The 25,702-nt window shown below is 35.1% G+C and overlaps 1 protein-coding gene across 1 annotated transcript in view; it reads left to right on the top strand.

The window, feature by feature from the left end:
* The window catches only part of Elapor2 (endosome-lysosome associated apoptosis and autophagy regulator family member 2), a 152,134-nt gene extending 140,480 nt beyond the window's left edge, over positions 1–11,654 (top strand). Inside the window, exons 19-21 of the mRNA XM_076862582.2 lie at positions 8,061–8,187; positions 10,280–10,458; positions 11,471–11,654. Coding sequence (XP_076718697.2) covers positions 8,061–8,187; positions 10,280–10,458; positions 11,471–11,654 — 490 coding nt within the window. The remainder of the gene's footprint in view (positions 1–8,060; positions 8,188–10,279; positions 10,459–11,470) is intronic.
* The last annotated feature ends 14,048 nt before the right edge of the window (positions 11,655–25,702 follow it).

Here is a 25,702-nt window from a genome sequence, read left to right as displayed (position 1 = left end):
CCAGGCTTTGGTTTCTTACCATAATGCTTTTATAATTTCATTTCGTAACCAGGTTTGTTTTTGCCATCACAATATGAAGTCCTTCTTAGAAAGCAGGCTGTGGGAACCATTTTTACCCTCATAATAGATCTGCCATAGTGTCAATGAGATCCTTGAGTCAAACCCATTTCACTTCACAGAGCAGGAAACAAGGCCCCAGGTTGTGTGGCTACGAAGCAGCTTAGTCACGATGCAGTGATCTCCTGACTGCCTCTCTGGTTCTTGTCACTCCATGTTCTTTCGTCTTGCCATTTCCCTTCCATTTCCTCATAGGCAGAGATTTGCATAGAATCCCACTAAGCAAAGCGGCATGTGGCACATTTATCCCAGAGGGAACTCAACTGATGTACGAGATATTGGTACCTTCTTATAATAAGGTTGTTAAAGCATCATCCTGATCTCTTTCTTTCCCTTCATCCCTCCCAATTTATGACTTTGTTTACCTGCTTGAGTAGCTTAAAAATTAGTCTAAAATTGTTTTTCAAAATCTCTCTCAATCCCAAATCCATCTTAATTTTCAATGTGGTCTCTGGGGCTATTGTACCTCATGAAAGGGCTGCTTCACAGTTCTGTTCAGGGGTGGGGCACTGCAGAGGTGTGTTCCACAGGCTCTAATTTACAGACATTTTAGCAAAATCACCAGAATTATTGGATGCTAATGTAGTATTTTGTTTGGTCTTTGGGAAAGGATTGTTAAAGCCAGAAAGTCTATCCATCTTAAGTTAAGAGCCCAAGAAAGATGTTTAAGTGAGTTCCTTATTTTCTTGTTTCCTTTGAACCTTTATGGACAAATAATACATGTCTAAGTTTGTATAGGGTAAATTAAAAAAGCAATAGATCTCAAATTATTAAAGCCAAATATGTTATTAGAATATTAAAATGTATGAAGCATATAATGGCATCAGGAGCATATATGATAACTGAAAGCCATTATGATCAAGAATTGGAGAAGCCAATACTTGTTGAAATTGTATAGTTCAAACACTAACAAGTAATCTTCAGACACAACATGATGACATTATAAGACAAAGTTTTAGAATCATTTTGAAATATGGATAATAAAACAATTTTTTTTCTACTAGAGAAGAAAAAGAAAATGTGGATAAAAGAAAACTGGGCAGTCAGTTAAGTTTGTCTAGATCTTCATCAGATGCTGACTTTAGATAATTAATCCAGGATAGTCTCTTTAGAAAGGAACATTTTTTTCAGGAGACTGGTATAATTGAATATCCCTATATCAAAGAGCTTCCAGTAAAAAAAAAAAAAAAAAAGAAAAGAAAAGAAAAAAAACAACAACAACAACAACAAAAAAAACTTATGTTCTTCTCAGTCTGCTAGGGTCTGAATGTTTATGTCCTCCTCAGTTCATACACTGCAATAGCATCATCTAATGCCAAACCTAAGCTGATATTAAAAGTAATGGTTTGAGAGATAATAGGTCATGCCATGATATGAATGTGATTAGTACTCTTATAACAGAGACCCCAGGGAACTAACTAGCTTCTCTGCTTTGTGAGGTCACAAGATAGCACCATCTATGAAGCAGAGAGCAAGCCCTCACTAGATTCCAAATCTGCTCGCTCCTTGATCTTGATTGGACTTCCCAGCCATTAGAACTGTAAGAAATAAATTTCTGTTGTATTTATGTATTCAGTTTAGTGTATTTTAGTATAGCAGCCTGAGTAGACTAAAACAGTCATAAGTGACTTACACTTTTCCAGCCTTAGCTAAACAAATTTGAAGTAAGATATGACGGTGTTTTATGGATTCCACACAAGGGGGCCTTCTGTCAATGACAAGACATCCTTAGTAGAGAAAAACTAAGTTTTGTGAGATGCCAAAACTGAGGGGAGTTACCAGCTGCAAGTTAGTGACAGCATCCCCTATGCTTTGGGGGATGCCAACAAACCCACAAAAACTCCCTGTGAAAGATGCTCAGCAACGGTAGTGCCCTGACACCAGATGACAAATGTTCTAGGAGCACAAGACTGTCAACTTTCCACTGTCTCCCAAGAGTAATTTTCACATCATCAGAAAAATATTGGCAAGGTAACTATATTTTTTTTTAAACTCTGGGTTCTGAGTGGAATTTTGGCAAAACAAATTTACATTCACTTATAAACCATCCAAACAATTAATAATAGAGTATTATTAAGTCATAAAAAAGATTCTTCTCTCTGAATTCATAACCAAATCTATTCTGCTTGAAGAATGATGATTTATTTAAAAGATGAAACCAATTGCCCATTTCTCCCTCTAGTAATCCCCCCCAATAAATGTATCCCACTTTCGAATCCAAATTCTACCTTCGTAAACAAAGATTCACTTGAATCCCTATACATTACCAGTGCTGCCCCAATTCACAAGGCAATATCAGGGTTAAGTAAGAAAACTGGGAAATCTATTCTTGGCTGACCTGGTCATACTCTGAATCAGTCTTTTCTCTCCCCAGAATTCATAGCACATGTGGTCATCCTGCAGAACCCTGGCCTCACATGCCCCAGCCACCCATGACCCTGTACTGTCTCTTTAGACATTTCCTTCCTGGTTTCTGTGCTGCTTGAGTAGCCCAAAGATTATCAAAGAAGCATAATTCATGACAACTCTGCATTCCTACTTTTAAAAGTTAGGGGAGGTCAGGGAGATGGTGGTGGCATAGGTAATAAAAGGAAAACTGAGTTACAAATGTTTGGCAATAATGCATTTATCTATTTTGATACTTGCTTTTTTGTTCTCTTGGTAGAACAAAGTATTTTTTGTTGTTTTTCTCTTGTACTTTCTTCTGTTTTCATTCTATAAATAAGCACTGTTGAAATTATTATTGCTTCATATATCCTTGTCATTGATTTAAACTGTGCATTTTAGGTTTGTAACAAAGGATCAAATTTGGATGTTTCACATTTTAAATGATTTATTGAGCTAAAAGCACTAAGTAATTGATTCTGAACTAAACTCCTTTTAGCCTAAGAGTATCTTTTAAAAAGTGAAGTCTACCAAGGATAGGCATTGTAGCGTTTTGACATTTAATGACAGTCTTACATCAGTGTCTTGATTTTTTTTAGTTTCTATAGCAACTATAAGTTTTTCAGAAAGTAATGTGCCTTGGTAATAGTCTTAAATTTTTCCAGTGCTTTAAAAATTTTTTTTTCATTTTATTAGAACTATGTTATAGCCTGTCATGGTGGTGCACACCTGTAATCCCAGCTGCTTTGGAGGCTGAGGCAGGAGGATCACAAGTTCAGCCAGTCTCAACAACTTAGCAAGGCCCTAAGCAACTTAGTGAGACCCTGTTTCAAAATATAAATATAAAATAAAAAGGGCTGGGGATATGGTTCTGTGGTTGAGTGCCTCTGGGTTCTATGCCTGGTACAAAACAAAACAAAACAAGAAAAACAGCAACATCAAAAACCTATGCTGTAAAGTCAGCATAGCACATATTTGATTTTAACAAATTACAAAAGTAAGACAGAGAAAAGGAAGAGTTGAATCATTTGAGGGAAAATATGCTTTCATTTTAAAGTCCAGTTAGAATTGTAAACTGAGTCTTTTTTCCAGAGGTTTTGCAACTTGATTATTTTTTCCTTTTTGCTCTCATCTAAATTCTTTTTTCTCAAACTTAAATAGACTTACCCTTCTGTTTTCTCAAGTGAAATAATTTATTTTCTTTTCCCTTAAAATTTCTCTGTGTTGGGAAGATAAAGTAGAAAAAAATATGCGAGGAGATATTTGAGTTGAAGGGCCTATTGGTACTTTTTGCTACATGAACAGAAAATATATTACTTTTAAAGTTGTAAATAATTGTTATGAAATTAATAATTTTATTCTTGAAGAATTTTTTTTTCTAACTGGCTATATAGTTTTTAAAAAGAACAGTTTTGAGTCTTTTACTATTAAGAAAAGTGGAAAGTAGGGATAATATTTTATGCAGCATGGTTTTCATCTTTAATTTTTACTTCTATTTTTTAAGCCTCTCTTTGGTTCTCAGTTAGAATATATTAATTACTCCCTTTTTACAAATAGATAAATTAAGGCATATAAGATTTAAGCCATTTTTCTAAAGAATCACTGTTTGCCATTGTTCTTATGTTGGCAAAACCCTGGGCCTCTGTTATAACATGCTACAGGAAATGTTGCCTTTAGTTACCTTCTACCTGTGTCTACTTAGTCTAAAGCACACAGACATTTGGAAAAATAACATGTGAAATATGGTGAAGTTTTAGACACATCAATTCTTTAAAAAATTTAAAAAAAATTTTTTTGGTACAAAAAACTGAACCCAGAGGTGGTTAACCACTAAGCCACATCTTCAGTCCTTTTTAATTTTGTATTTCATGGTCTCACTGAGTTGCTTAGAGCCTTGCTAAGTTGCTGAGGCTGACATTGAACTTGGGAATCCTACTGCCTCAGTTCTCCCGAGTCACTGGGATTACCAAACATGAGCCCGGATAGATTTGTTGTTTTAATATTCACAATTCCAGAGTGTCTTAGAATATTTTAAATTAAATAATGGTATAAAATTTTACTTTGCTGATAGACAAGAATAATTTTGAATTGGGTATCTTTTTTTTTTTTTTTTTTTTTTTTTGGTACCAGAGACTGAACCCAGAGACACTTAAACACTGAGCAACATCCCCAGCCCTTTTTACATGATATTTAGAGACAGGGTCTTGCTATGTTGCTTAAGTCCTAGCTAAGTTGCTGAGGCTGGCTTTGAACTTGCTATCCTCCTGCCTCAGCCCCCAAAGCCACTGGGATTACAGGTGTGCACCAATGTGCCTGGCTTTGGATTATGTATCTTTTTAATGGTTAAAAAGACATTTGCAATTAAAACTCAAAAAAGATGTTTTATGTAACATTTTCATTTTTTTATATCCATCTTTTTTTGTTGTTATTTGGCATTTTAGGAGACCCATACTCAACACCAGTCAAGGCCTAAAGGTTCAGGGAAGGCCTGCATTTATAAGACTTGACTTAAGGGAGCTGGAAGCATGGTAGACAAACTTATAGTATTCTCTTAGTTTTAATGAATTCATGAAGAAAATATCTATTCTTTCTAAAATCTTTCTTTTTCCCCCCCTTTCAATGCTTCATTCACTCAAATCACTCAATACAATTTCACTCTATAGGTTCTTTTTTTTCCCTTTAATTTTTATTTATTTTTATTTTTTTATTGGTTGTTCAAAACATTACAAAGCTCTTGACATATCATATTTCATACATTAGATTCAAGTGGATTATGAACTCCCATTTTTACCCCGTATACAGATTGCAGAATCACATCGGTTACACATCCACATTTTTACTTAATGCCATACTAGTGTCTGTTGTATTCTGCTGCCTTTCTATCCCCTACTATCCCCCCTCCCCTCCCCTCCCATCTTCTCTCTCTACCCCATCTACTGTAATTAATTTCTCTCCTTGTTTTTTTTCCCATTCCCCTCACAGCCTCTTATATGTAATTTTGTATAACAATGAGGGTCTCCTTCCATTTCCATGCAATTTCCCTTTTCTCTCCCTTTCCCTCCCACCTCATGTCTCTGTTAAATGTTAATCTTTTCCTCCTGCTCTTCCTCCCTGCTCTGTTCTTAGTTGCTCTTATTATGTCAAAGAAGACATTTGGCATTTGTTTTTTAGGGATTGGCTAGCTTCACTTAGCATAATCTGCTCTAGTGCCATCCATTTCCCTGCAAATTCCATGATTTTGTCATTTTTTAGTGCTGCGTAATACTCCATTGTGTATAAATGCCACATTTTTTTATCCAATCATCTATTGAAGGGCATCTGGGTTGGTTCCACAGTCTAGCTATTGTGAATTGTGCTGCTATGAACATCGATGTGGCAGTATCCCTGTAGTACGCTCTTTTAAGGTCTTCAGGGAATAGTCCGAGAAGGGCAATAGCTGGGTCAAATGGTGGTTCCATTCCCAGCTTTCCCAGGAATCTCCATACTGCTTTCCAAATTGGCTGCACCAATTTGCAGTCCCACCAGCAATGTACAAGAGTACCCTTTTCCCCACATCCTCGCCAGCACTTGTTGCTGTTTGACTTCCTAATGGCTGCCAATCTTACTGGAGTGAGATGGTATCTTAGGGTGGTTTTGATTTGCATTTCTCTGACTGCTAGAGATGATGAGCATTTTTTTCATGTACTTGTTGATTGATTGTATGTCCTCCTCTGAGAAGTGTCTGTTCAGGTCCTTGGCCCATTTGTTGACTGGGTTATTTGTTTTCTTATTGTCTAATTTTTTGAGTTCTTTGTATATTCTGGATATTAGGGTTCTGTCTGAAGTGTGAGGAGTAAAGATTTGTTCCCAGGATGTAGGCTCCCTATTTACCTCTCTTATTGTTTCTCTTGCTGAGAAAAAACTTTCAAGTTTAAGTAAGTCCCATTTGTTGATTCTTGTAATTAACTCTTGTGCTATGGGCGTCCTATTCTAAAACCTTTCCAAACAGCTTCTATCAGTAATGATTCTATACACATACAGGAGGTTGATTTTAAACCTTTCTGTTTATCTTCCTAAAATCAAAGAGGCAGAGTGATATAATGGACCTGCCCACCAGAGGGCAGTATTTCAAAAAGTCTCCATTCAGGCCATCCTAGGGGGTTGGCTCAGTGCCATCCTGCCCCTGTGTCTAAGCCCGAGCCATCATCTCCAGTGGTGAAGGTGACCCTCAGGTCTAGGAAGTCAGGGACTGCAAAATCATTTGCCTCACTGAGCTGCATGTTGACCTGATGGTTGGTTTGTTCACTGTAGACATGTCTGTGATCATATTTTCGCCTACTCTCTAAAAGACCGTGGTCCTGAGTGCCATTCTTTTTCTTAAAGCACCTCCCTTAAGCAGGTTACCTTCAATAGAAACTGCAACCTCCTTAACACCTGAGGCTTTTCACCACCTAGTTCCTGACCATGTGTCCAGCACATGCTCACCGCCTTGCTCTGGAAGCTCCAGCAACAATGATCCAGATGTATTTTCCTACCAGTTCATCCTATCATTCCATCCCCTCAACAGGAATTCCCTTGCTCTCTCCCCTTCTCATCAGTTGTTTCCTACTGAATATTCTAGACTTAGCTTAGACATCACTTCTACCAAGAACCTTACCAGAGCTCTTTCTGTCATTATCTGTGTCATTCTGTAAAATTTTTTGAAAAATGGATTTTTAGAGAGAATTCACATACCATACAATATACCCATTGAAAGCATATAACTCAGGGTTTTTCATGTTTTTTTTTTTTTTCACAGTGTGGTGTACTGAAGAGGCATCACCACAATGTTAGAACATTTTCATTACCTCAGAATGAAACTCTTAACCTTTTTTGGTCTCACCTTCCTGTACCTTAGTCCTCTTCCAAGTCCCAAGCAACCACCAGTCTACTTTTCATCTTTAAAGATCTCCCTATCCTGGTCTTTCATATGAATACCATTATATAACATGTGGAATTCTGTGACTTTTTTTTTTTCACTGAGCACAATATTTTCAACATCTGTCAAGTTGTGGCATGTGTCAGTACTGTGCTCCTCTTTATGCCTGAATGATAGTCCATAGTGCTGACATTACGTTTTTTTTAATCCATGCATCTGATGATGAAGATTTGAGTATTTCCCACCTTTTGGTCATAATGAGCTATACTATGAACAGTCATGTGGAAGTGTTTGTATGGACATATGCTTTCATTTCTCTTGGGTAGCTACTTAGGAATAGACTTGCTGGATCATATGACCACTCTGTGATTAATTGTTTGAGGCATTTCCAGACGTTTCCTGACAATTTTGTCATTTGATATTCCCATCAGCAGTGTATAAAGGTTCGAGTTTCTCCACATTCTCATGACAGTTACTATAATCTTTTTTATTTTAGCCATCCTAGTAGGTGCCAAGAGTTATCTCTTTGTGGTTTTCAGCTCCTTTAGTTTTTTTCCCCCATATGTGTTTCCTTAGCATTCATAATGTGCTCCCTAGTATGCAGTAGGCACTCAAATGTTGATTGAAATGGATGGAATGCATTTTCGATTTTTTATTTCAGCAAATGCCCAGCAGGCACCTGTGATGGATGTGCATTCTATTTCTTGTGGGAGAGTGCTGAAGCTTGCCCTCTATGCACCGAGCATGACTTCCATGAGATTGAGGGAGCCTGCAAACGAGGATTTCAGGTAAGGACCACACCAATCTATAGATATCATTGACAAATGACAACTTATTGCTGAGTTCTCCATTATGCCAATGAAAGGAATGGATTTCTTTGGATGTTCCAGCTTCATGATTAAAAAAAACAGTTACTGAAAAATATTACAGTGAGTGTCTTTTAATTTTTAATCATCTTACTATTTCAGTTCTATCCTTTATAACTTTTCACTTTATGTTGACCACTTCATGCACTTCCCCAGTTTTACAACTTTATCAAATGCAGGTGAAAATAAAGTTAAATTTATGCAATCTAAGTCCTGCCTGTATAGCTGATATGAACAAAAAGAGCTGTACAGCTTGTGATAAGAGTGCTCTTATCAAATTGGATCTCAAAAATCTATCCCAGGTTCTAAGTGTGTATTAAGCATTGCAGCTAAAGTCATGCAGTAGTAAAGATTTGAGTGATACCATTATTAGCTCTGAGAGAAATATTTTTAGATTTATCATCAAATTTATCTTAATCCTGTTCAAAGTATAACCCTACATGTTGGAAGAATAAATCTTTTGGCTGCAGTGTCAGCTATTTTTGTTTTCCAATGCTATGTGATTGGATAAAGGGACAAAGTTTCTAATTAATAGTTACAGAATGACTAAAACACTTTGTCAATTGCTCGAGTTTTTTTTTTTTTCTTTGTATTTAATGAGTTGATTAAGATGTTAAGCACTGGTTTTACAAGTGTCTTTAATTTTGAAGCTTTAAGATGTGTAAGTCTGCCACTAGACATTAGAGCTTGCCATTTTCATTGAATGTTATACATTTTATAAAACCATATAAACTCTGGCACAACCTTTTTTTCTTGGTAGAATGCACTTCAAATGTAGTCGGTGTTTGCTCCCTAGAGTTTACAATTTTCTCTGTATTGTCTTGATTTACATTTAGAGATGCAGCAGCAAAATTTGAATATACCTCTGCATTTCACTTCATCATTCTTATAAAAATGTAACCTATTTAAAAATAATTTATTTGGTCTATGCTTAATGAAAATATCTCAGGTATCATCTATTTAAAAAAACCTCAATCACTAATATTCTAAAACATAGGCAGAAAGTTCTTATTCAAACCTTTATTGAAACTTTTCCTTGAGGTAAAAAAGATTCTTCTGCATATCACTTCATGGCTTACTGCAAAAATATGCTTATCCACATAAGACATAAAAGTAAAAATTATGGTGTTATTCTTATGTTAAAGTGTGGATAAAGTAATCATCATGTGCCATACAATTTAAGGAGGCACAATAATGTCCTATGCCATTTAATGTCATTGAATATAATCATACAAATTGCTACTGGTCAGTGGTACATGTTGAACTATATAAGCAACCATGCCCTGCACTCTGATTTTCATTTTTGATATGCCTTATTTGGTCTACTTATTTCAAAAGTTCCTGGTTGAGATCTAGTATATTGCTTTTATTATTCAGTGGCTAGGTGCAACTTGCTATATGGGAAACATTGTTCTAAAGGAATTAAGTCACCTACTTTGGGAGGTCAAGAGTACCAGGTGTGGGAAGGGGTGACCGAGAGTAATGCCCTTCTTATTTTGGCACACAGCAGAAGGGTGTAGTCTGTGTGCCTATTGTCATGCCATCTACCAAGTCTGCCAGCCATGGTGCAAATACATGCCCTGGGCCTGGGGTCTCTTCTGTTTAAGGGAGAGACTTGTTGGACTTATGGGCCTAAGTGGTGGGAGAGTAAAATTCCTTCTAATTAATTATATTAAAAAACTAAAGTTTTCATTTAAAAGCAAAATTAAGATGTCAGTGTCATTGAAATTTGAGGAAAATGGCCTAAAGATGTGTCTAGATGAATTCATTTTCAACATGTAGTACACCCTTCTGATGTGACAATTCATGTCTTTATTTAGTTTTTACATTTGCTTTTGTTATTTTATTCGCTTTCTTCTTTATCTCTTCCTTCTCTGGAGCTAAGTTTAATATGAATGAAGGATTAATAAATTCTTCTACATGAGAAATGACCCAATAACCCATCTAGCTTTCAAAACTGAATCTGAATCTTATTTCTTCTCTCATCTCTGTTTAAATTTACTTATTTTAAAAGGAAACCTTATATGTCTGGAATGAACCTAAATGGTGCATTAAAGGAATTTCTTTGCCTGAGAAAAAGCTGTCTACCTGTGAAACAGTTGACTTTTGGCTAAAAGTAGGAGCAGGCGTGGGAGCTTTCACAGCCGTTTTGCTGGTGGCTCTAACATGCTACTTCTGGAAGAAGAATCAAAAGTAAGTATCCTCATTGTGAGATCATGTAAGAACTCTAGGGTCTGTTTATGTTGTGAAATTTTTAGAAGTAATCATTAAATCTTGTACATTATCTCAGAGATACGTTTCTTCTAGTGAAGTGGTTATTTCTACTCTGACAGTAGAAATATCATAGAACATTAAAGTTCACTGAATTAGAGTCTCTTATTAAAAAGAAATAGAAAAATGGAGGCTTCAGGTTATCCAGGTGACTGTAACAGAGCTGAGATTTGAAGGCAGAATTTCCCTCTGAGTCTGTTTTTTTTTTTTTTTTTTTTATGACATCATGCTGTCTTCTTGCTGCACTTTTAAAATTTCTTGTGGGTGGATATTTGCAAAGAAACTGACTAAGTATATAGGCAAATATCACATTTATTTACCCCATGTCTCCAAGAGTCTGGGATTGAATATTGATTCTAACCCCTGAATGCATATTGATCTGTTATACAACTTGAATCTTTTTCAATGATTTACATCTCAGTGGGCTATAGAAAAATCTGTATTTAACATCTAGGGTCAACCTTAATATCTGAGATGCTAAGTTAAGCATAAAGGTGTGAATGATATAGGGAGACAGTAAGTATCAACTCATTTGCCTGTTTGATATTTTCATGCTTATGAACTAAACTTTGGAAAACGTGATAGTGAATTGTCATGAGCATATTAATAAATTAAGGAAATGTATTCAGACCTCAAGATTTTTCTTTGTTTTTCAAATGTTATTCATAACCAGACACTTCAGTCAATTTAAAATAAGTGGTAGAATTAACTGTGTTGAACTGATTCTCTGACATTCTGTGAAGTATTTTTTATGTACATGGTTGATAAAAGAGAACACGTAAAGCCATGACTTTAGGTGAGGGAAATTTGTTGATAGTACAAGAAGACAATTTAATGAGCTGCTATATAAACACATACAGTAAGTATTAATTTATTATTGATGTAAATGGCCTCTTTATTTATTTATTTGCTTGTTTTATTTACTACCACTTAGATTGGAGTACAAATATTCCAAATTAGTAATGACAACTAACTCAAAAGAGTGTGAACTCCCAGCTGCAGACAGTTGTGCTATAATGGAAGGAGAAGATAATGAAGAGGAAGTTGTATATTCAAATAAACAGTCTCTACTGGGAAAACTCAAATCTTTGGCAACAAAGGTGAGAGTAGAATTTTAGACTGGAATTACTGAGCATTTATAAATTGGGGCTGTATTAGCCTAATAGCATTCAAGCAAAGTTCTGTCATTCAGCATGTTTATCTCTCAGTGGATATGTATCCAACAGAAACACACTTAGAAGTACATGATGTAAATACAAAAATATTCACTGAAGGACTGTTTTTACTAGTCAACAAAGTAGAATCAACTTTATGTACCATCAATAAGGAGTTAGATGAGAAATTTTTATATATCAAAGTAATGGAATACTTTATGACTCTGTGGCTGTTAAAAATTGAGATATGTTTTCTGATAGTCAGTAGATCAAGGATAAAGAAAAAACAACAAGTAGACTATCATATTTCTATTAAACATATATTTATGTTAGTATTCACATAATAAACATAATAACAGTAGCTGCTTTTTGAGAATAGGGAAATAATGAGAGTACATACTCTTTGAAGTAGTACCTTTTTGTAATATTTGAATTTTCACAAAGATAATGTGTTATCTTATAATTTAAAAAAAACAAAATGTTAGGTTAATAAAAAATCTCATCTGTGTTCATTTTTGTGTTTATTTTATAACAAAGTTAATTTACATGGAGAAAACAGAAGTTATATAAGCTGTTGAGGTGTTTAGGATACCATCATATATTTCTGATTTGAAATGACTATTGTATCTAAACATAATGTGAAACCTTAAATATTATGTGAAAACACATTTTATTGGCATTCTTCACCCTTGACTTAAGAGATGTAAATGGCCAATTTAACCACTCAAGATTAAAAATTAGAATGAACCAAAAGAAAGCAAATACATTTTGAATGATTTTTCAGGAGGACAGACAAAACACATAAGATTACATTTTGCAGTATTTAGAGTAACTATCTTCTTTTTATTATTCTAATTTAGGCACACAAACATAGGGGATTATCTAACAATATAATAAATAAGCCATTTTCCCTTTCTACAAATGGTTATTTAATTTTAATTTTTTATATGGGAGTTTAGGGAAGGTACTATTGCTATGGAATAATAAATACATAGTGATTACCAAGAACTGAAAATTTTACCATACTTGTAAACTAGCAAGTGACTTTCATGAATACTTAAGAAGTCACAAGACTCCTGGGTAGAGACAAAAGACAGTTTAGTACTCACAGAGAGATACTAGACAGAAATATCAGTTTCCAAAGTGCCAGTTCCCACAAGGCTATTTGCAGAGGAAATGATAATACTTGGTTCAATTACAGGAAAGAAACCCAAAGCTTTGGAAATCTGAATTTTCAGAAAGGGAAGTAAGTAAGTATGCCCATCCTTTGTCCCAGTAGGAGTTATTACCTTTATTGTACTTAGACAGGTAGGGAGCCTGCCATTTACTCTGAAAGGAGACAATATTTGTATCTTCTAAGACATTTTTTTTAATACAAAGAGTCTTAAAATACAGTATAAAACAAAAGGAAATCAGTGTCTTGCTCATAAGATGTGCAGAAATGCAAGAAACCATGGAGAATTATCTTCTAACAAAATACAAACCTCATTTCTCTACCATCTTGGCTTCTGATGAATTTTCGTTTTAGTATGGAAACTCTATGAAGCATTCTGATTAGCATGACTGATGGAGGCCAAATCTGGTCAATTTGCTTCAAACAGCATTTAAATGAAGCTAATATCAATGGGACATCATGAAGCAAGAAGAAGCCAACTTGAATTATTAACCTTGTTCATACCCACAGGGTTCCAGACCTGATTAGCTGAACAAATGCCATAAACCTTTAGGGTCCAGGTTAGAAAGCTAGGTAGCTTTCTCCTTGAAAGAAGAATTGACCTTTCTACTCTTGGGTTGACCTTTCTACTTAGCCTGAAACCTTTCCACTGTCACCAAGTTGTTTCTACCATAAGATTCAGATGGAAGGGGCTGGGGTTGTGACTTAGCGGTAGAGTGCTCGCCTACAGTGTGCGAGGCCCTGGGTTTGATCCTCAACACCACATAAAAATAAATAAATAAAGGTGTTATGTCCATTTATAACTAAAAAAAATTTTAAAAAATGATTCAGGTGGAAGAAAGATGGAAATTTAAAAAATAAGAGACCCAGTATACTTCCCATGTTTGCCTACATGGGCCCTGTCAGGGGATTCAGTGAGCAGCTTACTCAACTAAGTGGTAATTATCCTCTTGATCTGGAATCATAGCAATCCAACAAGACAATTCAAGTATATCAGTGCAGGTACAACAGGATATATTAATGACTGCACAGATTTTTGTTTCAGGTCATCAAGGAGGAGGTATAAGGTAATTATATTGTCCATAACAACATATGGAGAATGAGTTAATGTTGCCCTAAATGCCTTCAATGGATGAGGTGATATAATTGATTATTTTAGCCAAAGTTAGGGATGAATTTCATACCCCCTTTTCTAATTGAACAACTGCCCATTCAATGAGTGTAAGTAATATTATTCACTCATTTTAGAAAGATTCTTATAGTTATCTAGGGGTTACATGATTTATTGTGGATGTTTCTCTAAAGATGAAAATTTGATATGACTATTTCTAAGGTACAAGCCACTATATTTTTAGGCTAAAATAAGGTAATGCCTGGTTTCCACATAAGAAGTACAATCCTGGAGGTGTGCATGCTGCCTCTGGAAGGAAAGTTGTATTTATAAATGTTGGGGACCCTAAGGTTGGCAGTGCCTGAAATATAAACTTACTGAATAATAAACTTTAGGGTTTTCAGTTCATCCCAAATAAGTGTGTCTATCATCAATCAGGAGACTGCCTAAGGATAGTCAGTTCAACTTTTCCTGCTTGTCCATACTATAAATGGGGTATCACATTTGTCTATCCCATGTTATGACTGAGTGAAGGCTATGGGATTGGAGGTGTTGATTGATGTTATTCTGGAGCAGAAGCTGGGGCCATCCCCTGCTACATCTGATAGATTTATTAGTAAGCTAGCTTGCAAATAATGGCAGTCCAATTGTGATTAGAGCATATGGTGGGTATGGCAGATCCAGAAATCAGTTAAATTAAAGGTCTTTGCAACAATTTGAGAGAGCCACATATGGGCATTTTTCTTTGCAGCACAGTGACAAGATGGCTCTGAAAAACAGATTATTGCTAGTGTCACTCCTTCCTCATCCCTTTCAATATCTAAGGCATCGCCTTCCAAGTGCCTCATTTTCAGACTGCATTGTTATCTCCATCCACTGCCACCATCCCATTTCTGTTGTTACAGATTCACCTTATTTCTGCTCATCCTCCACTGACACCTAGATTTATCTTCCAGAACATTCAGGTGCAAGAAGGACAAAGACATTTAAAAAAAAACTTTGGAGACCTCATGTGTGCCCCACTTTTGTTCATGTGGGCCGTAATAGGGAGGCTGCTTAAGCAATATACTCTATAATTTGTCATTATCTTTTTGATCTAGAATCATAAAAATTCAACAAGACAAAATATAGGCGGTGGTTAATTATAATTATATTCAAACCTTCTAGGCTCCCTTCGGACTAGGGCTACCTCTAGAGGTTGTACCCTAGAGGTAGCCTAGTCAGGCAGTATAGGGATTGCTATTGAAATAAACTTTATACAGTTTTGTTTCAAGGGCAAAAATAATAAGGTTAGAGTTAACTGATTAGTGGTGAAGCACAACTAGTAGTCCAAAAAGTGGTCAAAGGTATGATATAATCAATTACCCAAGAAAAAACTGATCAAATTTTGGATGCTCAAGTCTGGTAAGCTGTGGTGCCCTCTATCAAAAAAAAAAAAAAAAAAAAAAATAGAGTCCTTTCGCTTTTTGCCCAATATATGATGACAAATGCATTAGACCCATAAAAGAGTGAGATGACGACCTACAGAGCATTTGTGGCAGTCTGTCTTGTGCAGACTTTCTCAGCAAATTGATTTTATTTGATTTTTTCGTAAGATAGATCCTTACTGTGATTAGCTCCGAGTAACATATATGATGTGATCAGAAGCAAAGATTTATTTCTGGAGTCCGTGTCCGCAAAAAAGGTTGACTTGAATATGCCAGTCTGAAGTTTTCCAAGTGGCAGACAAAACAGGTCATTTTTAATAGCTCAAGAAATGGTAAATATATGAAGTTTATTAAGAGAAGTATTATCCAAATCTAAGAAAATGCCTTGGAGGTCTACCCCCTGAACAGAACAATCTTGTCAGTTTTTAGTTATGTATATACAAGGCTGAGATTAGACATTTGAAGCAGCTAGTGGACACCATTGGGTTTCAGCTCATCTACCTCTACGGTGAACAGGCCCAGACAGGTAGTAGCACTTTGATGAATCAAGTGTTCCACTGAGCCAGTGGATTTGTTTGGAGCACTAGAATAGGTGATAAAATTGCCTCCAAAAAGTTTGCTGCCATATTTTCTTTTGATGTGGATGTCACTGAGAACAGACCAGCTACACTTGAATATTTGTCATTTATATTTGAAAAATCTAAGCTTATTGGGCCCTTCCCTTGTTGTTGTCCCACTGTAAATGGAACTTATTCCAATATATAGTTATAAGGTTTGCATAGGAATAATATTCAGTTTTAAATTAAGTTCAGTAACAAACTAATAGTTGATCTTCAAAAGGACTACTGTATTTGTCATCTATGTCAAGGAGTGATGAGTTTAGAACCCCCCAGGGGGCTTCTGGATTGAGATTGCCTCCCACTGTCAGAGTCTACAAATGGCAAAATCATTAATCACAGAGAATCGTATCACAAAGTTGTTAAAGTTGTAAGGTCACAAAGGTAAAGTGTGGCCCAGCTTTTAGGACAATTTATAACATTTCCTGTTTGGGCCCAACTCAAAGGATGCTACTTTTTGGGTTAAATGATATAAAAGATCAGATAGGTTATTCAAGAAAGGCCCATGTTCTCTCTAGAATCAAAGAATCAAGTCAGGAGTTGGACTATTTTTCCTTGACTGCTGAGTAGATTCAGCATTACAAATACACCCATTTAGTCCCAAGGAACATTATGTACTGGGTCCCTGAATTTTGTGGTGATTAATCAGCCTCCTCTTCAAGTAGAAGTGTGATAACCCAGGTAGGGCTGTTAAGATGGAGGCTTCCTATTGGATGCCAATTAAATAGTGACCCCTTAGGTATCAGAAGGCATGAAACCTTGTATGAAACACTAGCTCATGCAGAGGAGTTAGGAGCCACTGGGGTAGTCTACTAGCTCTTCTCTAAAAGTGACTGTTCTCGATCAGGAGAATGTTATCAAGTATTTATTACATATAATATCAAGTCTTACTGTATGTTCAGACGTAGAAGCAACAACAGTACCTTGAATGTGCAGATTTAACTTTGCCTCAGGTTACATTGTTTTCCCTTTATTGATCCTTGCTCACATTCCATTATTTGCATGGCCCTTTCTTCCTACAGGTTCAGGTAGGATGATGACTTGGCTGCTTGCTGTCAACAGAATCATATTTGAGAACCCCCTCTCCAAGGTTTCCTAGCTGATTCAGATGGATGTGTATGATTTTTAAACTGTCTTGGTTAAAGGAAAACTTCAGTTTGTCTGCTGATCACCTTTCTTCTTAAAGCCACTGAAATCAGGATAGATGGGGATGGAAAGATTAAGTATAAAGAGAAAGAGAATTTCTGTGACAGCAGATATGACTTTTGCTTCTGAGAAGCACATCTGCTGCTCATGATTGAACTAATTGGTTTAGTTTTTGTCTACCCAGAGTTTGGGGTTAAGGTTATTATTATTGACATCATCTATTTCAGCTTTGGCATCCCTTGACTCAGAGACCACATCAATATTTCTTTCAGGGTAACACTGGAGGTTTTATGTCTTTTTGTTGATCTAGACTTGGCTTATGTATTGGAACCTTCTTTAAAAAAGAACTTATCCTAATCCAGAATATTTCTTACTGGGTTGCCATATATCTAAGTTAATGCTTAGTTTTAACAAAGGATAGGAGAAATCTCCAGCGTGCAGCTGACCATGCTAATTTATCTAGGTTCCTTTGGGTCAGTTTCCATTCTTCAGTGATCTTATTTTACCTTGGAAACCCATTTTGTGGCAGTAAAAGTCCAACTAATAGTTAGTATCTCACAGTGTATTCTTATGTAAATTAGTCTCAGGAAACCTCTCAGAGAAAACAAAGCTCTGTAATTATAGTCAAGAACCACTACAAAATCTCTGAGCCCTTTATCTTTTACTTTTAGTATACCGACATTTCGCTTGATAGATGGCAAGAGGTGCTGAAACTTAAAATGGCCTAGTTGTTGCCATTCTTCCTTAACATTCATTAAGCCCTGACATATACGCTTAGCCAAGATTCTAACAACTCACCAGGTTTCTGTTCATAAATGGTTTCCATTTTCTTCCCTTTCTTATTCATTGTAGGTACAAATCTCTATAACTTTTATCTTTAAAGAGTGCATTTGTATTTTATTATCTGGATAAATTTTAGTACTGTTTATTCCATGGGGAACTTCTGAGGTGAACTGCCTGATTAGTTAGGAAGACTTCCTATCCAGAGGAGAATTAACAACATTCAGGGCACTTTTCAGGAAGCTGAACTGTAAACCCATTAGTCTGCTTCCCACTATTCTTCCTGTAACCACCTCCCAATTCCTCTTCATTATTGGAAGATAAAATGAGGGACCAATTATTGCCCAACCAGAATTTGGTCAGCATATTTATTACCAATTTCTATGGCTTCTAAGTAATTCTTCTTCCCTCAAATCTTAGGTGTGAAGCTATCATCTTTCCTCTTCTAGAAACCATGTCTCTGTCGTTTACCCATCATTAGCAAAGCAGTGAAGAATTCTGAAGGTTTTGAAAATTTTCTCTACTTGTAGCCAACAAATTGGTCTGTCATGGTTTCATGAGCCCTTTAGAAAACAAAAGTCTCCTGATTCAAACAGAAAACAGTTTATTATTCACAACAACAATAGTATTCAAAATATCAGTGTTTGTTTTGGTTCCTCAAACCTTACTTCCCACAAAAGTGAAGTGAAGACGACTAGATGACAGAATGGATTGTATTACAGAAGAGCAACCCATGGGTTGTGGAGCCTGAATCTTTTATTATAGGCAGTAAGTGTGTTTGCTATTTTCTCCACACGGGGAGGCATTGTCTCACCTTTCAGGATAGTAAGTGAACTTTTCTTTTGCTTTGAAAGGAGACATTATCTATCATCCAAGGTCTTTTTTTGTTGTTGTTGTTATTGTTGTTGCTTTTTGTATTAACATCTTGGAAAGTTTATTTAGATTAAAGGGCAATCTATGATCTTCTTCACAAGATATGTAGAAATCCATGGTGAAAACCTTCAAGTGTCAATTTAGACTTCTCTGTACTGATTTGATCCTGTGAGTCCCCATTTGTAAAGGCATTATCTTATAATAATGAAAGGAATATTTAGGTACCAGGGAAATTGTTTAAGAGAAAGTAATTCCTAAGCTGAATCTTAAAGAAAAAATGGAATTGTTCAGAGGAGAGTATGTTAAATATTGTGTAAATTTTAAGGTATTTCCTAATATTACAGTATTTCCTCTGTTGTTATAGTATGACCAGAGAATTTTATTTTGAATAGCAATTTTAACATAATAATCTTTCTTTTTTACTCTTTAAAATTAGATTTTAGCTATTACATAGAAGTTGAAAAAAATAAGCAATAATTTTTAGAAACTACCATTTAAATTTTACTATGCTTGCTTTGTTATTATATGCATCCATCTGTCCATCCCTTTAACTATTTAACAGTCTCTCTCCTTTTTTTTTGATGTTTCAAAATAAGTTGAAGACTTTGATATACTTCATGACCAAACACTTCAAGATACATATCATTGATCAGAATTCAATATTTTAAGATTTCTTTATAGTGGAATGCACATATCACAGTATGCATATAATTTGATGAATTTTGAGAATGTATATGCCTGTGTAAATAAAAATCCTAACAAGATATGGAATATAAGCATCCCCTAAAACTAACCTTGTGTCCTTTTATATGCTGTTAATCCCTCTTCTCCCAATGAAAACTACTATATCAATTTTTGAAACCATAGATTAGCTTTTAGAACCTAGTATAATTGCAATTACAAAGTATATAGTATTTTGTATGTTTTTTCTTTCACTCTTTTAGATATTTTTGAGATTCATCTACCTTGTTCTGTTATTCAGTAATGTATTTCTTTTTATATAGGAATAGTATGCTATTGTATGGATATAATATTTTTTGGTTCTCTTAAAGGATACCTGTGCTATTTACAGTGTTTCACTATGAATAAAGCTGTGAATATCATCGTGGGAGTCTTATTGTCACATTTTTTATGCATGATTCCAGAGAGAAGAAATTTTTTAAACTGCTGTATCATGTAGGATTTATCTTATATATTCTTGCTTTATCTCTATATTCTTATTCATGTTCTAAAGGCTATACCTTACTTCATATTTCCTTAGTAGTTCACTACATACAAACATACTTATATATGTGTTTAATTTTCTTGATTTTCCCCAGCAATTAAAAATTCTTCAATTGATTTTGTATTTGTTTCTTTTATTTCTTTAATCCAGGATAATTTATGACATATATGAGGTGTTATGCTAGGTTTTGGGGATATGTCAAATTAGCCATAGTTTCTTATCTCAGACACTATCTAGAATATTGTGGGAAGACATATCACCATGCACACAGAGAATCTTCCAGAATGGCAAGAATAAAGAGTAGGATCTATTGGAGCACAGGGGAGAGGGAGTGCAGTAGCGGAGGTAGTAACAAGATAAGGAGAATCTTTTGGAACAAGTTGGCTTTTGAATAGGCTTTTCAATTTAGAGTTTTAAAAGACCACCCTGTGTGGCATCCTTTTGTGCATGAACAAACAGAGACCTAGAGGGGCTCCCTTATTTATACAAAGGAACTAAATGGGGATTAGAACACTTCACATCTCTGGAGTTCAATCTATGTTTGTTTTTTCTTTCACTCTTTTAGGTATTTTTGAGATTCATCTACCTTGTTCTTATCTCAGAGACTATCTAGAATATTTTTCCTAATGTGAAGTAGTGTTTCAATACATTGCTGTAACCACCGATTGACAATCCACCATGTATGATGCCTTGGTCTTGCCTTATAAATTAAAAAAAAAAAAAAAAAAAACGATGAAGTTCCCACTATTAGGAAGTTAATTCCATTAGTGCCACTGCCTAATTACACACACATGCACACACCCACACGTTTATGTGTTTATGTATATATCCTACCATATCAGCAATAGGAGTAAAATCCTGTGTAAATACAGAGGATATGACTCAAGTCTTATGATCCAAACATGACTTGATAAAAGTGTTTTCAAATGTTTTACTTGATAAATAATCTTGAGTATAACCAACAGGTATTTGCTCACCTCTCCTCAAGAACATATTAAGTTAAATTCTTTTCAAGAAATGGCCACAGAAATCTCAGATTTCCTTGTTAGTTCATATCTGATACTCTAAAGTGCTTTTCTTTGATATGCCCCATCTCTCTGAGGGTAGATATTTTGTTATATTCATTTTTATATCCCTAACGTCTAGTTTTATCCCACACTGCAATGCAAGCTTAATACATATTCCAATTATCAGTAGTCATTTTACACAATTGTCAAGGCTGATAAACACTAGACTCCAGGCAAATTTTTAGAGAACCTGTCAGCAAAAGCACTGAGGATCTCTGTAGTCTACTCTCCCAGTGGTCTGTCCTCTCAGCAAAACCAGGGAAGGAGCAATATGTTGGAATTTATCCTCTGATTTTCTTTTACAATCCTGTCCCTGTAACCCTAAAGCTCTTGGACTTCTCTCCCCAAGTAAAAGCAAACACAAAAGCAGACACCCTTTCTGACAGCTATTCAGTGTCTACTTTCTGTCATTTTCTTATTTTTATGCTTCCACTTTAGACACACATTTATTTTCACCTAGGACTTGTTGACTTCCTGTTTTATTTTATTTTAAAAGTAATCCTAGTTCTCTTGTCTTCCCATTTCAGAAGTCTTCAGAAAACATTCTCTGTTTTAATAATTAAGATTGGGAGAAATTTCACTTTATCTCTTTTTACCCATTAAAGGAAAAGAATTTAATAGGCTACCTTTGAATGTATTACATGGCACCATAAATGATATATTTGAATTAAAACTTTGAAGCATTATCTAATATGACTTGTTTAATATCTTTAGTAGACATGTACTGAATGAGACCCTGTTTCAAAATTTAAAACAAAAAAAAATTATTAACAGAGGACTGGTTATGTAGTTCAGTGGTAGAATGCTCTTGAGTTTAATCCCCAGTACTGCAAACAGACTACAACCTCCCCACTCCCAAAACCAAACAATAAAAAAAGTCAGTGAACTCAAATGATCTTCTGCCTCCTTATTTATTTTCTGCTGCCCTTTTTATTTTTTTAGCCTCTGTTATCCTGAGATTATTTAGTGTCTGTCAGTTCTATTTTGCCCACAATTAGTCTGGCAAGGTCATTGATTTCAGCATCAAGGTCAGGCATGCCCTTAGGAAGGCTCTCAGTGTTTTTTAACAGGAATTACAGCTGCATCTTTTGATATCTATTGCAATCATGTGTTTGCTTCTATTTTGGATGTGTCTGTCTTATCTCTTGGGCATCAAAAGCACCCTTCAGTGTAGGCATGCTATTTGTTTTATGTCTGCCACCTTATCTTAGATGTAAAATCCTAATTACAAGTGGCAGGTACATAGATTCAGATGATTTTATGAAACTTTCCTTCTGGAAAAGATCCCAAAATTTTACTGGAATTTCAATAAATTTATTTTGTTAATTTTTTTTCCTTAGGAAAAAGAAGACCATTTTGAATCTGTTCAATTGAAATCCTCAAGATCACCCAATATATGAAGAGACAGTGCTGTAGCCTTCAGACTAATGAACAAAGAAACCGGCTCTGTGGTTTTACAGGACCCTATGTTAGGGTGTGTCTTCACACCTGTCATGCTGGTTATCTCACAGAGGAAAGCCTTGGCACTGAAATGAGAAAGAGGTTGAAACGTTTGATTGCCTTATCACATGGTCAAGTACCTTGCCAAACAAAGGAAAGCAAATGATTTGGGTCTCAACTGAAGATGAAACTTAACTCAGGAAGAGATTTATCTGTATATACACATAACTGAAACCCAAGTTTAAGCCCACCAGTGCACTGCTGATGCATGCCATATAATTATTGGGTAATTTTTATTCTTTATAATGTCTACATAAAAAGTGTGCTCTGGAGGGCAGATGTGAGCAAAAGCCTTGTGATCTTGTTTATTATGTCTTGTCTTTGTTTATGTTTGGGGGAAGATTTGAAAAAAATTTAAAGGTATAATTATTTTTCCCATTATTTATTTTCTCAACAGACCTTAAACATCTTTTCTATTAAAAAATGGTGAGCAATGAAAGACAATAAATTTTTCTTTTTACATAGGGCATTTTTACTTGGTTTCCAAAGCTTATGTTATCAGTAATATTTTAGAAAGAATTAGCATGTATTTGGGTTATTTAAACCTATAATTGCCTTTGAAATCCCATCCTTGTTGGAATTGGTAAGAAGAGCTTGACTGGAAGTTTCAAGGAATATTAAAAAAAAAAACAAAAAAACAGGTGGGGGTAAGAAAGTTTTGACTTTCCATTAATGCAAATAAGAGGTATTATCATAAAAGTCAAATGGTTTAATACAGTTTGTTGGTGCCTGAAGAATAAATAAGTGGGAAAACTTGTTATTAAACTAGTTGCACAATCATGCAGAAGAAAGGGCTTCTTCTTCTTAAGTCCAAATAACTGTACAAAGGTATTGGGATAATTTCACAGTCTCCAGAAAATGTTAGTGGGACATTTCCTTCATGTAAAAGCACCAGCGGTTAGATTATTTTTCTGCTGCAAGACTTTGAGGATTATGACTTTGTTGGAAGCATCGTATCCCCACCCCCAGCCCCTGCTAAGCCAATAGACAGGAATTCAATTTTGGAAACGCATATATTGTATTCATGATAAGAGTGTGATTGTACTATAAACAGTTATGAAATAAGTAGTGTTCTTATTCAAACTGATCCAGAAATTTGTGATATTTCTTATGATGGATTACTAGTCTTAGCACAACTTGGACATTATTTGTTGAAAGAAGTTTGAAAATAGATTTAACCAATTTTGTGTAAACTTTGTTTTGGAACTGAGAAACAAGGGGGTTCACTGGCAATTGATGATCTAAGGTGCTCTGGTTCGTTTCCAATAAACAGTTATCTTTACAGACCTTAATCCAGATTTTTTAAAAAGATCTGTGTTGGCTAAAGGAGGCAGGGCATAGGTATAAGGTTTTGTCCCAGACATTTCTTCAGTGAAGTATGAGTTGTAACATTTGATATTGCAGACAGTCTCGTCATCTTTGTGAAAAAATGGGAGAAAATGAATAACTGTGTATTTGACTGGTGGATAAAACACTAGACAATTTGCTTTCATTAAATGAATTTTTTGTTTTGTGTACAGCTCTGCTGTTGTGTATAGGTATAGAGGAAGTTGCCATTGTTTCATTGTTCATTGTGGGATTCAAGAGGATGTCACAGTGCATAAAACTTTTTCACTTAATTTCTTGAGTCTTTATATAAAGAAGAAATTATTTTGGCATTACTCATTTTTATCCCACTAACAGACTATTGGTATGCCTTCCCCCATCTTGACAAAATTTAACCAGAAGAATGAAAATACACTTGAAATGCACCCTTTCAGAGGAACCCTGATAAAGTTGTACAGACTGGACAGACTCAGAAAGTTTCCGCAGTCACCAGTCACCTCTCTCTTCATCTTCTGCTGTGCTCAACATGTATGTTTCAAGCCATAGAGATAATTGGGATTTTCTCCCAGTAGCTTCTTTCTTCTCTTGTCACTGGACTAAAATCTCTGACATGTCAAAAATGCCTTAAATTTTTAATGAACTCTCTGAAAATGTAGTTGATATTAAAGAATTTATTTATTTTATTTCTAATTTTAGATACTAAATAGATTTTGTCAGCTCAGTCCCAACTTTGGAAAGAGCTGCCTATTTACTTTGGATTCCAGTGGCTTGTCATTTTATTTGAAGAGCTGAAGAAATATGACAGAATATTATGATAAAAAATATTCAGACCAATTCTGGTTATAAAATTCACTTTATAGCTGGCCTTTGCAAAGCTCAGTGAAATGTTGAAAGACATAAACAAATTAATTATGTTTCTGTGACTTAATTGACATTTGTTGTTCCTTTCCCCCTAAGTGGTAGAAAAATATGTTATTTGTTATTTTCCAAAAGGCCCAGTTTTGAGGCCTTAAATACTTTCATTAAATCAACTGTTGTCTATAACATCTCTTAGCACTCTGTGAAAACTATTTAAATCAATTTTACACTGGATGAGAACATGTCTTCTATGGATAAATTATATCATGCCATTTAATGATGTTGAGCAATTTGATATGTGTTCATTTGATTTAAAAGACTGACTTTTATTATTATTGATTTTTCCCCCTTTGGTTACTAGTAATCAAATCCTTCCTAGGATTAAAAATATTTCATATTATTTTTGTGTAGACCTTTGTCATTATTTTCTTCCCAAGGAAAAAAGGTGGCTTATCGGTTATGGTGGAAAAATTGCTTGGGTCATCATTTACCATCTGGGATCTCTGGATCCTCAGGTGGTAGGTCATGCTCAACTGTGCTTCTTCAAGACCCATTTGGTCAACTATCATTTGATGTCTATTGATAGAACTTTGCACAGGTCATAGTTGTTCTTTAATGGGAGGCTAATGTATAGATAGATCATCTCTCTTTTTCCTCATAAAAGTAAATTTCCTGGGAGGTAGGATGAAAATGTGACTCAATTATCCAGTTTAAAGTCAATATATTGTTTATATTTATCTTTTTACATTAATGACATGTAGAAGAGATTTTCAGAGAACCTAAAATCCTTCATCTTTATTTTAGATAAGTCATGAATAGTATCCCATATTTATAGACCCAAGTCTAAATTAAGGCTGCCTTAAATAAGAGTTCCTAAGGATAAGATGCAGGTAGACTTTCAAAAATCT

This window comes from Callospermophilus lateralis, chromosome 1 (genome assembly GCF_048772815.1).
Source record: "Callospermophilus lateralis isolate mCalLat2 chromosome 1, mCalLat2.hap1, whole genome shotgun sequence".
Taxonomy (NCBI): Eukaryota; Metazoa; Chordata; class Mammalia; order Rodentia; family Sciuridae; genus Callospermophilus; species Callospermophilus lateralis.
This window is presented reverse-complemented; position numbering and strand designations above follow the sequence as displayed.